General features: G+C 40.5%; 1 protein-coding gene across 2 annotated transcripts in view; it reads left to right on the top strand.

Annotated features, from left to right (window-relative positions):
• MSRA (methionine sulfoxide reductase A) overlaps positions 1-16,362 on the top strand; it is a 266,247-nt gene that overhangs the window by 91,129 nt on the left and 158,756 nt on the right. For both annotated transcript variants that reach the window (XM_052693598.1, XM_052693591.1), the window contains exon 2: positions 5,824-5,892. In XM_052693598.1, the coding sequence (XP_052549558.1) occupies positions 5,824-5,892 (69 nt within the window). The remainder of the gene's footprint in view (positions 1-5,823; positions 5,893-16,362) is intronic.

The raw sequence follows: 16,362 nt of genomic DNA, 5'->3' as shown, positions 1-16,362 counted from the left end.
ATGAATCTCTTATGGGCGAATAGAAAATAATGTTTTTAAATCTCTGCTATGATTGCTTGAGGTTGAATATTTTGAGAGCAGAAAATTTCTCATTTTCACTCAATGCTGGATCAGCATTCTGTGAAAGCCAAATCTTTTTAAGGTTGCTTCATTTGAGTCCGCAAGCAGGGAGCTCATCTTCATTAATGACATCTGTTATCCTAGGGTTCCTCTCAGGTATCTGCAGTTATGTAGAATGCCCTCTGTAGACTTGCTGCACTGCTAATTTCATTCTTGGTGCAACTTTTGTCTGTACTGCTGTGAGAGATGACTTGGCTATGAGTATCTGACTGCTCAATAGTACACAAGTGCAATAATGTTGTATGTTTAAGACAAGAAGACAAGCTTAAGTCTCTGTTAATTGCAAGTTGTATTCTGTTAAAGGCCTGATATGTGCTATAAATGCCTTGGCAATGAGTGTATTAGTAATCTAACTTAACAGCAGCAAGTCTTTATGTAACGGGGCTTTGATTTTCCTCTAGACTTATACATACAAGCACATATGTATATATATACATATATATATATGTGCTATATATATATAGCACATATAGCATATATGTGCTATAAATGCCTTGGCAATGAGTGTATTAGTAATCTAACTTAACAGCAGCAAGTCTTTATGTAACGGGGCTTTGATTTTCCTCTAGACTTATACATACAAGCAAAAGAGTAAATCTGCTTAAAGCCAAAGTCAGGCTGGTCTGAAAGGAAATGTATTTTTATACATTTCTCATTAGAACATCTTCTGTTGTTAAATTTCTATTACTGGTGTGATACCATTGACGTACATGGAACTGTGAAGATAATTGAAGTGTATGCTAATAAATGAAAATGTTCCCAAGAACAGGTCTAGGCACAGGAACTTGGTTGTCCATACGGGTAGATTGCTAAGACAGGGTATAATGTGATTTTGGTTAGGCTAATTAACACACTCTCAAATAGTTTCTAGATAGGACTTGTTTATTTAAATGGCTTACTAGTATAGATATTGCCTTTTGCAGGCAGAGGGGGCAGGAAACTGGCATGGCTTGGCAAGTACCTGCTGGTCGAACTGAGGGAAAAGAAGGGCAAGTACTGGCAATGAAAACAAGGACGTGCAACCTAGGAAGAATACAGGGTACTGTCCAGACATACGCAGATAGGATTAGGAAAGCCAGGTCACAGATGGAACTGAACTTGGGGAGGGATATTAAAAGCAACAAGAAGAGATTCTGTAGGTACATTGGTCAGAACAGACAGGCTAAAGGGAGTGTACCTCCCCTGACACATGAGAAAGGAGAACCGTCTACAACAGATAAGGCTGAGGTACTCGATGCGTTCTTTGCTTCAGACTTCATTGGCTGCCAGGATTCTCTTATTTTCCGTGTCCCTGAACCTCACACTTCTGAACCTCGGGGTGGGAACCAGGGGAGCAAAGTACCCCTCACTGTAAGGACAGAACAAGTCCAAGACTGCCTCATGAGGCTGAATCTGTACAAATCTATTGGGCTGGACTGCATGCATCCCAGGGAGCTGGCTGATGTGGATGCTGAACCACCCTTGAAAAGTTGTGGCTCTCAGGTGGAGTTCCCAGTGACTGCAGAAAGGGAAACGTCGCTCTCATTTATTAGAAGGGGAGGAAGAAAGACCTGGGGAACTACAGATTGATGAACCTCAGATGACCTGGGAAGATCATGACACAGATCCTCCTAGAAGACATGTTAAGGCACGTAAGAGATGAGAAGGTGATCTGAGGCAGCCAGCACAGCACCAAGGGATGACTGTGCCTGACCAATCTGGTGGCCTTCTAGAATGGAGTGACAGCATGGTTTGACAAAGGAAAGGCAACTGATGTCATTTACCTGGACTTCTGCAAGGTCTTTGACATGGTCCTCTACCCCATCCTTACCCCTAAATTGGAGGGTGAGCTATTTGGTGGATAAGGAACTGGTTGGAAAGTTGCAGCCAGAGGTTTGTGGTCAGTCACTCTATGTCCAGGTGGAGGCTGATGATGAGCGGTGTCCCCCAAAGTTCTGTCTTGTGACTGGTACTCTTTAACATCTTTATTTAACATCGTTATTTAACATAGATGATGGGATTGAATGCACCTTCAGCAACTTTGCTGGTAACATCAAGTTGAGTGGTGCAGCTGATATGGCAGAAAGAAGGGATGCCATACAGAGAGACCTTGATAAACTCAGAAGGTGGGCACTTGTAAACCTAATGAGGTTCAACAAAGCGAAGTGCAACGTTTTGCACTTAGGACAACTTAATCCCAGATGCAGGAGAAGAACTGGGAGTAGCCCTGCTGAGAAAGACTTAGGAGTCCAGGTAGGTGAAAAACTTTTCATGAGCCAGCAGTGTGCCCTTGAAGATGGCCACCGATATCCTGGGCTGCATCAGAATAGTGATGGTGGAGGAGGTGATTGACCCTCTGTACTCTGCCCTTGTGAGGCCTCATCTGGAGTATTGCACCCAGATTGGGGCCCTCGTTACAGGAAAGGTGTTGGGCTTTTAGAGAGGCTGCAAAGAAGGGCCACAAAGGTAATCAGAGGGCTGGAGCACCTGTCCTATGAAGACAGGCTGAAAGAACTGGGTTTCTTCAGTCTGGAGAAGAGAAGACTGTGGAGAGACTTTATTATGGCCTTCTAATATTTAAATGGAGATTATAAACAGGAGGAAAGTCAATGTTTTACACGGGTTAAGTAGTCATTGGGCAAGGGAGAATGGTTTTAAGGTAGAGGAAGGGATTTGGGTTAGATGTTAGGAAAGTTTTTCACTGGAAGAGTGATGAGGGGTGGGAACAGGCTGCCCAAAGAGGTTGTGGATGCCCCGTCCCTGGAGGTGTCCAAGGGTTGGATGGGGCCCTGGGCAGCTTTATCCAGTACTTGATCTAGTGATTGGCAGTTCTGCTTGCAGCAGGGCGGTTAGAACTTGATGATCCTTGAAGTCCCTTCCAACCTGAGCCATTCTGTCTTTCTAATCCATGCATTTAACTTTACTTGAGTTCAGTCAGTCTTTAGCAAAGTACAGTTGTAGGACTATGTTAGAAAGTGTTCCGTGTTAGACTTCAAAGACTGAATGATGCTAAAGAAGTACTGCAGACCTGAGCAACTTTTGATTATTCTACTGAGCTACTTTTGATTATTTTTCCATATATTATGCTGTTTCACAGACAGAAAAGAAGGAGTCTAAAGATTATTTCCATACAAGTCCAGAGCATCTCAGGAGAAAGGGCCCAGCACTGTGTATCTCTACAGCAGATTTTGCCTTAAGCTAAAGTTGAATGTCAAGACCTCCAGGATATGTGTTGCTTTCAGTGCATGCTATTTCTGTTCAGCAGGGAGCACTGTATGTTGCAGGTATCTCTCAGACTTAGTTTGAAAAATGGCAGAGAATTCCTGCTGTTGAGACTAGAGCAGCATTTGGTAATTTTGAGGGGAAGTTCCACATTGCTTCACTGAGAAATTATGTAGACAAAAATGCCATCAGCCTGAATATCAGTTTTAAGAAAAAGTTTTCCTTTACCAATCGGCTTTCTGTTGAAATCAGAAGGGTCAAGAGGATCATGATGATGTTATAAGACATCCATGTCCTCCCAGCTCTTCTTTTCCAAGTGCCTGAAGGCTCTGTAGTCCATTGAGGCATTACCACTTAAAATACCAACTGTATTAAGGTAAGACCTACTTTTCACCAGTAGGAAGCTGAAGTTGACTTTCATAGCCAGCCGTATGTTCACTGCTAGCCTCTGTAGTTTCTAATTTATATGCTGTAAGCCTGCGTCTCTGGAATGACAATGACTTGAAAATGCAATATATTGTTTCTGTTGGCAAATTATGGGAAACCTGTCAGATTTTTTTTCTAATTCCATGGGGCCAAGGTTTGGCTGATTTTCTGGGGCACCTCCATCCAACTTGTAAAGGAGAATTAAACAGTAAAAAATCCAAACTGCAATATTGTTTGAATAGTGTCTTTGTTGAGAAAATCTTTATACCAATATGTATTTTGTTTCTTCCTAAGGTAGAATTTGTGCTTTGTGGAAACTCTTGTAAATTTTGTTTATTTTTGTTTATTTTTCTGCTATTTAATGCACGTAGGCAGAGGGCAGGGAACGCTAAAAAATGTAAAATAAAATATAAATGTTAAGGAAATTAATTATTTTATCTAGCTGTGATCTTCGAAACAACATTGGAGAATGACTTGAGAAGTCTGAAAACATTTTCTTTCAAGCCCTATTCACCTCTAAAAGTTTAATACTAATTTTAATATATTGAAAGCTTACCATTTGAATTGAGAACTACATCATACATCATGTATGTCATTCACTCTTTAAATGAAGGCAGCTATCAGGACCAGGGCAAGGTTAGTTTATTTGATCTTGCATGATGTTTCATAATTTTCCCGACTGTTTGCCCATCTCAGATGGCTATAGATCATGTTTGTAATGCAAGCTATGGCTAACAAGGTGGAAACCTCGTGTTGCACTGGCCATATTACTACCCCTCTGGAACCTCCTAACAATTTCCTTTCAGCCCTTCTCTTGACTTGCATGGCACAGGGCATTCAATCTCCTTAAATGTAAGCAATTGTCTTCATGGGACCTCTTGCACCAACTGCAGATAACCCTGCTTCCCCCCATCACTGCCTGTTGATAAATGTTTGATGCCAGCTGGGATTAGAACTGTGTTATGCCTCTCTGCTAATCAAAAATATTGCTTTCAGGGAGTTTGCAAGGCAGTCCTGTGCTCTCTTTTTGACCTGTTTTATTCCACACCAGATTCTGTACCAAAGGGAGAAATATAATACTGAGAAAATCTCTTGGCTTTCTCCCTGGAATGTGTTTTGTGGACAGAAACCTGTATTGTCAGTTCAGATGATTTTAATCCTTTCCACAGTCTTGGCAATGACTCTTAGAAGAGTGTGATTAGGAAATGAATGTGAAAATGGCAGTGAAAAAGACTGAGAATATTCTGGTGTGGGTCTTTGTATTTTAACTGGGGCTTTAAGTGCTCTGTTCCTGGTTCTACATACAGTCTTCACTGAGTAATAATTATAAACCTATGATATCACAAGGACTTGAATTTTCCTTATGCTAAGGAGACGAGTGAAAGAGAAGTATGTTGGGATGTAAGGAATATTTCATTTAGAAGTTTGGAAACACAGCAGTTCTTAGCCATCTTGTCTCAAAGGGAGCAAAGCGAGCTTCAACCATTGTCTTGCATAGAAACTCCCCTGTGTGCACCATCAATGCTGTCCATATACACTTTTCTGCATGCACTGTGTTCCTTAAGACTGAATATCAGTCCTTATTTAGTTTTTATGCAAATTATTTGCATAGTATTTCTGCTTTATGCCCTTCCCCAATGTAAGTTACGCTGCAGCTCAAGGTAGGCATCTGGGATTCATGCATGATCGCACTGAAAAACTTGTTGTGGAGGAGCACCATGTCCTAGCAGCAACAGAGAATTAGCTTATCCCTGCTTTGTCTGCTTGCCTGATCAGTGCTGTACCTGTAACAGTCAGTGTTGATGCGTGGCGCTCTGCATGCATGTTTTACTGTGGTTTTAGCTGACTTAACATTGGAATTCAGCTCCACTTTATGTCCTGGGGCCCGTAGAGAGCTGTGCTTTCGAGAAATAGCCTCAGAGGCTACAAAGTCCCAGTTACTGGAGAGTCGTGCAGGAGAGCTCTGATAAATCAGATGTCAGGTGTCAATAGAACTCCGAGTAAAAACAGTTGTGTTGTCATGGAAAGTGTATGTTCTGTTACATTTTTACTTTTTTTTTTTCTTCTCCCTTCTAGATAAACATCATGTCAATGGAAACAGAATGGTAGAACCTTTCCCAGAGGGAACGCAGATGGCTGTATTTGGTAAGGCATCAGCTTTGGAATTAAAGCTTTCAGATGTATTGCGTTAAATATCTTATTTTGGGGCAAATTCAGAATCTGGGCTGCCGTAGCCATTTTCTTATCACTACAATCAGCTCGAGCCACTGATGGTTCTGGGAGATGTCCGTGCCCTAGAAGGAGCATACTAAAAGCATTTTGCTGGGTTATACAAACAGAATATTTAATGTCCTGTTTTGTTTCATACAAATTCACAAATAGTAGGTTTTTATGTAAGTCAGGTCCTGTCGGATTTTTCATTAGTTTGAACAAAACTCTGAAGATGATCTTTGACTTTCCAGAACTTTGGTTGTGCATAGATCTCAGTTGGGTAGAAAGCTTTATCTGTCGTACTTGCAGATCTTTTTCCGTTTGCGTGACCCCAAACCAAACCTGTTTTGTACTTTGTGAGTCATCCTGTAGACTTCTTATTGAGAGACAACAGAGCTAGTTTTTTTGTTAAGCAAGATACAGATTTCAACTTAATCTAGGAACAGTCAGAATGTGCTAATCCTAGTCTCTAAGAATGAATTTGTGGAATTCACTTGGGAAGAAAAAGGTGGATTCCTATGGCATTTATTCTTAAAGGTTACTGCTGTAGAGAATGAAAAAATTTCCTAAATGTGTTTTGAACCGTAAGATTGGGTTGTTTAGAAAGGATATAATTCTTTACTAGCTCCTACAGGATGGTACAAAGTCACCTTAGGAAATTTATTGCACTCCAGTAAATATTTATCCATCTGTGATGTTGAAGTAAATCTTGATATTCCTTTATACACTTCCTACATCATCTAGCCTGATGGAGCCATGAATTACAGTTAGTACAGGTCGGGTATATAAAGCAGTCCTCACTGGTTTTGACCTGAGCCCATCCTAATAGAATACATATAAATATTGTCAGACAACATGTGTAATGACATCTGGAGGATATTTGTAAAACTGGAGGATGTACCCACGAAAGGAGGGAAGCAGTGCTGTATAAATGTCCAGTGTGATGTAGCAAAAAGACAAAAATGCAGCCTATATGTAACCATGAGTTAGCAGGGAATTTTACACCTGTGTGCAGTGATTCCAAGACAGATAATGAAATGAATTTCACGTTCTATTGAGTAATTAGGCAAAATTTATTAGCATCAGCAAAAAGCTTCAACACTGAAATGAACTACCAAATAAAAAGAACTTAGAAAAGACATAGCATGGATATTTAGAAACTTGAGCCCTGCTCGACAGTTCTTATATAATAACAATGTATTAGTCTATCTGGAATGAATTGATGATCTTAATCTGTTTTCAAACAACTGAGGTATGTTTGTATTTGAAATTTTTAGCAATCCTGTGGGTATTCAAAGGTCTAAGTTAGCCATAGGCACTACTTTGTCACCCTGAAATTATGTTTTCATTCGATTATTTCAAAATATCATAATAAATGTTAACCTGTCTGTGATACTAATGTTGTTGTGGTACCATGGTTTGACAAGAGAAATGGTTTGTGGGTTTCACCATTCAGTTATCATAACAACTACAAGTACTCTTTAGTTTTCCTCTGACTCAGTAGCATCTTCCTGCCAGTGTTCCCTTGTATGGGGACTTGAGTGGCATCTAAACATTCTTGGAGTGGTGGAATGGGAGATTGCTTGGAACTAGTAGAAAATGCTTTTCTGTTATGTTTTGAGTTCTAAGGTTAAGAGAGATGTAGAAATACTCCTACAAAGGTGGAGTCAGAGAGTTCTGGTACGATCTGATATTGATGTAGTCGTCAGTAGTTACATTATAAAGCTTTTCCTTTATTTTCTTTTTGATGCTTAGATCAGTTTTTCAGTGTTGATGGGGGTGTGGGCATGAGTGCTGTTATTGTCTGTATGATTGTACATCATTTGCAACGTTTCATAGGAAGTAGCATTCTACCTATGGAATTTCCTTGGCAAAGCTCCAAATCTTATTAAGTATCCTAATTTTAATCCTTCTTGAAGGAGCCTTCATTACTGCTATCAAGCCTGATAGCTTCCATCATTTTTAAATTGCTCTAGATTTTCCACAAACGTGTGATTGCAAATGCTGGGATAGGTGGTGAAAACTCATGCTGCTGCCATCTGTGCTGTGAATAAATGGAAAACCTACGTGTTCTTAGGTTTACTATTAGACCTGAAATATAACGGTATACAAACATGACTCTGATGATAATTGTTGTCATTTGTTGGCATTGGCGTCACGTTCTGATAAGTGGTATAGAAAAAGGATGCTGCAATTCATTTTTGCTGCCTCCAAAGGGACTGTGTTTTCTGTCCCCATGTGAATGGGAATGAAAGGAAGTGCTCAAAGAAAAATATTATGTAAGTAAATCTTGTCCTGAGATTGTTGTTAATCCTATGTTGTATATTCCTCTTAACAGCAAGTTCTTTGTATTTTAGGACTCTGTAGGCTGGGGGAAAATACCGATATAATACAGATATAATATTTTTAGGAGTAGTGGTTCTGACTCCACCTTAGCAAGAGAGTGCCTCTGAAATCTCTTCTGCAGAAACATTCTTTAATCCTTTAATTGTGGTTGCACAGGGACAAGACTCAAGCAGATCTCACTGGGAATGATCCCTTTTCTTTAAAAATACCTAGGAAAGAATCATAGAATCATAAAAAGTCTTGGTTTGGAAGGGACCTGAAGAATTGTGAAGCTCCAAACCCCCCCTGCCACGTGCAGGGCCACCAACCTCCACGTTTCATAGCAGCCCAGGCTGCCCATGGCCCCATCCAACCTGGCCTTGAACACCTCCAGCGATGGACGGGGCATCACAGCCTCTATGGGCAGCCTGGTAAATAACCTATGGTTAACCTCACTACTTGCAGTGAATATTACCAATACTGGTGGTAATTCACCAGATTCACCAGATTCATGCAGATTCACCAGTAAAAATTAAATGTAAAATGCAGTACTGTGTTGTACATGCTAATCTTTTTGCCTGCTAGTAAAATGCAGTCATACTGCTTTCCATAGCTCCATCTTCTGCAAAAGCTCCTTAGAGATGCTCCTACTAATGCTGTGCTACTTTTTTTGTGATACAACTTCATGTTTTGATCAAGGGTGAACACACATAGTGTGTTGTTCCTGCTGCTTTCTCTTTTATAACAGCACCTCACAGATTTCAGCAGACTATTTAAATGATCTTGAGCTTCTCAGGTTGTTTGGCATCACTCAGCTGCCTAGGACACACTTATTGTTGGTTAGAATAAAGAAACGTGTCCTTGTTCTTACAATGGTTCTACAACGGTAGAAACAAGGATGAAATGGTAGATTTCAAGGGTGAGGGTGAGCCTTTAATGGAAATATTTGAAGGCTAACCATCCAGTGACCTCTTAGTCCAGTTTCCAGTCAGTAATGAAGCACTAAGAGCTCAGGAGGTATGCAGACATTGCACAAGGTCTCACTGGAAACACTGCAGAATTCTGTATCAAAATCACTTTATCCCTTGAAGTGAAGAGGGGATTGTATTCAAACTTCAGCTGCTGAAGCAGATGCAGTGCTGAGTATTGGCTGTTTGGGTTGTATTGTGCTAAAATGGAAGAGATGCAATAAAAAAGTTCTGGAAGTTTTTCCTGTAGTGTAATTTTAATGGCCATAGATATTTCCAGTTTAATTATTTTTTACCCTTAGTGACTGTTTTTGACCAGAAAACAAATGAAAAGAGAAAATAAGCATATATTAAGGGCTTGATAACATGTGGAAAAGGACTAATCTAGGGTCTGAGATGGAGTTTTGGATAGAAGCTGCAGAGCATATGCTTTCAATAAATGGATAGTTCCATCAGTGCCATTGAAATTCTTTGTATGTTTTAAACTCACATTTAAATGCATTGCTGCATTATGCTCAGAAACACTTCTGGTCAGAGCTTCTGAATATTAATGCTTCATATGATAACTTGTTTCACTGAAATGAAGTGTTGTGTGTCATAGAAAGACTTTTATTTACCTTTTCTGAAACCTGGCAAGAATTAATTGTAGTTATTTGTAGTTATTACACTTTTTAAATACAGGACCATATTATGTTGTATTTGCTTGACATGTACTGGCTAGTAATGAGGTAATTGGTTTCTTAATGTAAACAAAATATAGACAGAAGTAGGATGTTAAGTAACTGATAAGATCTAATTACAGGCATTTCTGAATTGGCAGACACATCCAAGCTTGTTCACCTTCTGCTCTGCACTTAATAGACAGCAGCATGTTCCAGTAATTCTGTGTAGCCATATTAGTGTGATATTTTGCCTCAGTTTTTATGTCCTGTTGAGATTCAGACATACCCTCTGCATTGCCACAATTCCCACTGCTTCCAAAGGTTATTGAAAAGCAAAAAGGGGATTACACCAAGGTTCTGCAATTTACCATCCAGTTTCTCAGCCTTCATCCACAGCCTCTGAGCATGGTATTGTCCAGCCCCCACATGCTCATGCTGAGCTCCTTGAGCAGGACCTGCTCCTGGCTGCTTCAGCCCTTCCTAATGAAGGCTTCATCAGGGCGACTTTTCAACTAAAGGGAAATCATTTCCAACTGGATGCATTGAAGCATTTCCCCTCCTCTGACAGCACAGAATGTTTTGGCTACTCCTTTCAGCTGAAAGTCACAGGACTTCTAATTGAAATCCTGAAGATGTGTTTGGCAACCATTGCAGAGAATTCTCTGGTGTAAGTCATTACACGGTCCCACAGTTGCAACGTTGCTGAAGGATCTGAGTAAAATTCCCAATGTATTGGGTCTTCACACTTAAGGGAACTGGTTAAAACCTGTGATTAACTTTTCAATGCCATATTAACGTGCACCAACCTTTTTACTTTGCAGCACTGAGAGAAATGGTCAGTGGGCATGGTAGGGATGGGTTGGGGTTGGACTGGATGAATAGAGGTGTTCTCCTGCCGTAATGATCCTGTGATTCTATACTAGGCTTTGTGACCCCAGCTGAAATAATAGACTATGGTCAAGTTTTTGTGCTTTCTAGATCTGATGGACATTTGGGAAATCTTGGCCAATTAGGGAATATTTTTTTTGTGTTCTGTTTTAAAAGGTGATTGTGAAATGCATTTTTCCAATGAGATGATTACCAGCAGGTAAATATAACAACATACAGCAGTTGATCACTGGGAAGTGGCATGGTATATTTAAGATGTATTTATCCATGATGACTGTGTGCAAGTTTCCTTTCCTAGTACTTGAAGCCCTCACTGGTGGCCTCTAAGATGAGAAAGTGTGTTAAGAAGTCCTTTACTCTGACTCAGTTTTGAATTACTCTGGTTTTATAATGAGCTCTGTTCTTTTCACCAGAAAATCAGAGGAAAAAGTTTGGACCCCCAGAGAAATACCTTTGTTTTAGGTAGCTAGAAAAGATCAAACAGATTTTCTCTGTTGCTCAGGAAAGGAAAAAAAAAAAGAAAACTTTAAACCATGCTACACGTCAGAAGATATTACATCTCTGTCTGAAGAGAATATAAGACTTCATGATGTGGAAACAGGTGTGTGTGCTGTGACCCAAATTGTAGGAGAAACATGTACAGCAGTATTAGCAGATGTTACTGGGATCAGGTTGTGGAAGAACTGAGAGCCAGAGGGAACATCTTCCAGAAGGATTCATGTTTCTCATGCTAATTCTCTTTCAGCATCTTGGAAAAGTGAAGGAAGTGTACTAAGTGGCAGGACTTGTACAGTTCTTCACAGCATGTGTATTAAAGAAATATATCACTATTTCCCATTTTCCTTTTGTTTTATCTTCCATGTACTGACTTACAGCCTCTTTTTAGTGCCTCTTCCAGAGAATTGAAACACAGCCCACTTCCCTGCCTCCATCATCTGGTCTGGGCTCATGCTTGTTTCCAATGGTGCTTAAACATCCCGCTCATAGCCTTGCCAAAAGGTCAGCACTCTGTTTGCTGGTCAGACCTTCAGGAGTTGGGTCAGCAGGAAGCAATTGCATTCTTTATTTAGAACTCATAGAATCATAGAATGGCCTGGGTTGCAAAGGCCCACAGTGCTCATCCAGTTCCAACCCCTGCTGTGTGCAGGTCGCCAACCAGCAGCCCAGGCTGCCCAGAGCCACATCCAGCCTGGAACTCTAACCAGGTAGACCTATAGTGATGAACACATAAATGAGGATCATTCCAAGGCCCTTTGAAAATTAAAAAAAATATTATTTAATTTCAGTTGTGCTATGGTACATCGTTTACGTTATGCATTAAATGCTGGTGATCTGATTTATAGTATTGTGCATCACGAGTGCAGAGCACTGTGTGAGACAGACTCGGACAGATATAAAATAGTACAAGTCTGCTTGGTCTTTGCCAAGGACATTGCCAGACATATATAAGCACTAATAAAGAACAATAAAGTATGCCTAATGCAAAGTGAAAGCTGTCCTTGATCAGCACAGCCCTTCTTAACATTCTTATATTTCAAAGGATCCACATCTCTTTGCTACTGAAAACAAAAGTAATGTGGCCTTCAAACACAATATCTGTCCTTCTCCATCAGGGACTTGTTTATGTTAATTTAGCTTTCTTGAGGTAATGAAGAATTTAGCTTTGTGTAGATTTCCACTTAGAGTATGTACTGCACATTAGTGCAGATCCAGAGGCTCTTAAAAGTAAATCAGCTCACAGCTTTCCAGTCCATATTATTCACCTTAAAACAGCCATTTAATTATGTTTTTTGGGGACTTTCTCTCTTAGTGAGAAAGTTTTTTAGTTTACATGATTTCGGAGATAGGGCTCAGTGATCTCCAGTGGCAGGAATTGACTCTAATGCCTGTTTTATTTTCTCTGCAAAAAGCCAGCACAGAGCACCTAGATTACTTGAGCTATGTAAAAGCATTGCAGAGACGTAATTACTTGCCTATGATAAATAGGGATATATCAGTGACTAGGATGAACATATGCTTGGCATCATTCTGAGTTGGTTTAAGTTTGAAATAGAAGTAAATTATCCTGTTAATGACTAGAGGCTGCCCTCATCAGATTTATGCTGCTTTGTGGGAGATATATGTGTGTGTGTGTGTATGTGCTGGGATATACACACACACGCATTTACAATACAAATTTACCCTTAGATTCCTGTTAATAAAGCATAGAGCATAGTGACGTGACATAAAACGTACAGAATCACAATGTTTTGCTCTATTCAGCCATGAAAAATGTGATGCTAATTGTCTGTAGTTACAACAGCAGAGAAAAAAACATCTGAGGAGGTTTTTGGAGGTATAACGCTGTGTTGTTTTGATAATTTTAGACATCCTCTGCCATTCACTAAGTATTTTCAGCTCAACTTACCAATTGCAGTGGATTTATCCTCCTAGCAGTACGTCACAGACCGACAGTTTTAGAACTGGGGATAATGAGACAGGGCAATTAGGGTTCTGTATGAAAGAAAGAAGGACAGAAGGAAAGCATTACGTATAGGGTTACTTGGCATGGGAAAATTTGGTGTAATTTTTCTGACTTTTAGGAGCTTTTTTCCCTTTATGAAACCGTAATCAGGTTATTGGTGATGTAAAAAAAAAATCTTGCTTAAAATCTGATAGAAAAACCTTCACATGTTTTTTGAAATTCTTGCTTAGAAACACTCCGAAGCTCAGGGGAATCAACTGGAATCTTTACAGGTCATCAGCCTGGAATTAATCTCAATAAACTTTCTAATCCAAAGTTGTCTTCAAGAATTCCTCCCTGGTCAGAGAAGATGCATTTGGAGGTCAGAACAGAACAGTTCCTGCCTTAGGAAGGAATGAATCACCCTTTGTATTCTATCAAAAGCTGTCTAGCTTCGACCAGGGAGAGTCCATTCATTTCCATAAACGTGTTGCAGATATTTTATGCCACGTGAAGTGTTTTAGGGCATTTGAGAAGTCGCGACAAGTCTCAGGAGATCCGTGCTCTTCTGAGCCAGTAGCTGAAAGCCAGATAGAAGGAATTATCATAGAATCACAGAACCATGAAGGTTGAAGAAGAGCACTAAGATCCTCAAGTCCAACCCCAGCCCACCCCACCATGCCCACATCCCTCAGTGCCACATCCCCATGGTTCTGGAACCCCTCCAGGGATGGTGACCCCACCACCTCCCAGGGCAGCTGTGCCACTGCAGCACTGCTCTTTGTGAGAAGAAATTTCCCATAACATCCAACTTTGGATATCAGGGATGTCCAAAATGATATTAGATACTTAAGCTTAGGGATTCTGTAGCAAATAAATATGCTTGTATGTAAATGTAAGATATCAGTGTCTATAGGTGGGATAGGTGCCTGATCTTCGGTTACAGCCCTTGGAAAGCTCATCTGCAAGGCTGAAACTGTTGCACATGTTGGTTTACAGTGACACTTTACATATATTTATATATATATTTTATATACTTTCTGGATCTCCAGCTTCCAAGGACACAGGCCAACCTGTTTTGCAAGTGCTGTTCTTACACTACTCTTGTAAAGAACCTCTTCATAAGGCATCTCAGGTGGCCACCAGTTGCCTTCATTTTTGTGTTCCTTTTGTTTCCTATTGACCATAACAGGGGGTTGGGGACACCTTTGCTAATATGAGAACACCTATTTGCACAGACTGAAATGCAGTTTAAGTCTGCATACTTAAGCACAGAAGCTTTTATTTACAGTTTTGGATGTTAGCAGAGAAGAATTGCATCTTGAGTATTTCCCCCGGAGTCCCTTATCTCTGTATTTGTCTGCCACATTATCATAGAACCATAGAATGGTTTGAGTTGGAAGGGACCATTATAGGTCATCATGTCCCACTTCCTGCCCTGAGCAGGGACAGCCACAGCTCCATCAGTGCTCAGAGCCCATCCAGCCTGACCTTGGCTGTCTGCAGAGACTGGGCACCACCACCACTCTGTGAAACCTGTGCCAGTGCCTCACTGCCCTTATAGCCAATCTAACTCTCTTCTCTTTGAGCTCGAAGCCATTCCCCCTTGTCCTTTCCCAACAAAGCCTGCTAAAGAGGGTTCCCTTCTTCCTTATAGCCTTCCTTTAGATATGAATTTACCACTGTATTTAGGATAATGACCACATTACTAAGATTACTTTCAATGACAGACTGTGCTGGCTAGTACTGGCTGCCTGATTATTCTGGACAACATGCAAAAGTCTGCTGTCTTCAGAAGAGAAAAATCCACTGCTTAAAGGGTCAAACAGAGTCTCGTTTCGTATTTTCCTATTGGAATACCAACTGGCTTTGCTCTCTGTGCAGGATACATGCCATAAAAAAAATAAAACAACCACAAAACAAAGTATGAAAACAACCCCTCTCCAAAACACACAAACATCTAAAAAGAAAGAATTAATACGAGCAGTTTTTCAAATAAGATAAGATGCACTAATCACAAAAAAAATCTGATTTGAGTTGAACTGTAAGTAATTTTGAAACAGCCGTAGTTATTTGTTTGTGAGCCAGGAAAAACAGCATGCAATATGTCAGGCTTTGAGATAAAATTTATTGGTGTGTCATTGGCTTAAATCCAACACTGTGCTTATAAATAATATAATCCTAGTGTGACACATTTCTGCTTGAACCTTGACTGAAAATTACTGAGAATCACATTATGAATTATGTAGAAGCAGTCACGCATTTAAGTCAAAAGGATGTAACTCGAGTGAAATGTTGAAATGGATTTGTAATTAGGTACACTGTCTAAAGATGCAGAGTTGCAGAAAGGGGCAAGGTGTCTTTCCATGTACCCAAAGGTATAACATAGAGCCTTGTTGTTGACTGAGGCTTACGGTCATGCAGCTCTTATTGACTCGTTTTTCTAGGATGTGAAGCAACCTTTCTCTCTCCCATGCTATTGACACCATCTCTGGAGTCTTATTTTTGTTTCGGTGTGACCCAAGGCTCCAGACAAGCTCTTGACAGTACCTACATACAGTCCATCTGCACAGCAGGGTAGGAGTCACTCAGTGCAATTCAGTGAAATGCATCTGATAAGCCAAGAGAGGACATGTTTAGGATTTTAAGCATTAGAATGGCTGTACTCAGAATCCTCTGTGACAGAAAAGGAGAATTTTAATTGCTTTAAATTGAAGGAGGGAAGATTTATGTTGATGTCAAGGCGAAGTTCTTTCCTATGAGAGTGGTGAGGTGCTGGAACAGCTGCCCAGAGAGGCTGTGGATGCCCCGTCCATCCCTGGAGGTGTTCAAGGCCAGGTTGGATGGGGCCCTGGGCAGCCTGGGCTGCTATGAAATGGGGAGGTTGGTGGCCCTGCCTGTGGTTGAGGGGGGGTTGGAGGTCCCTTCCAACCCAACCATTCTGTGATTCTGTGATTCTGTGATAATATGAGTGTGCTACTATGGTAAAGATTAGGGCATATTTTAGATGTAGAAGGACTTGGTTTTTAGTAGCTAGCACGATCCCTCTTCAAATCACTGTGTAGTTGCTGTTTGGCCATGGAAAGTAGCAGTTATTTGTAGTCCACTGCAGAAATTC

Source organism: Tympanuchus pallidicinctus, unplaced genomic scaffold, assembly GCF_026119805.1.
Source record: "Tympanuchus pallidicinctus isolate F22 unplaced genomic scaffold, pur_lepc_1.0 scaffold1, whole genome shotgun sequence".
NCBI classification, from domain to species: Eukaryota; Metazoa; Chordata; class Aves; order Galliformes; family Phasianidae; genus Tympanuchus; species Tympanuchus pallidicinctus.
This window is presented reverse-complemented; position numbering and strand designations above follow the sequence as displayed.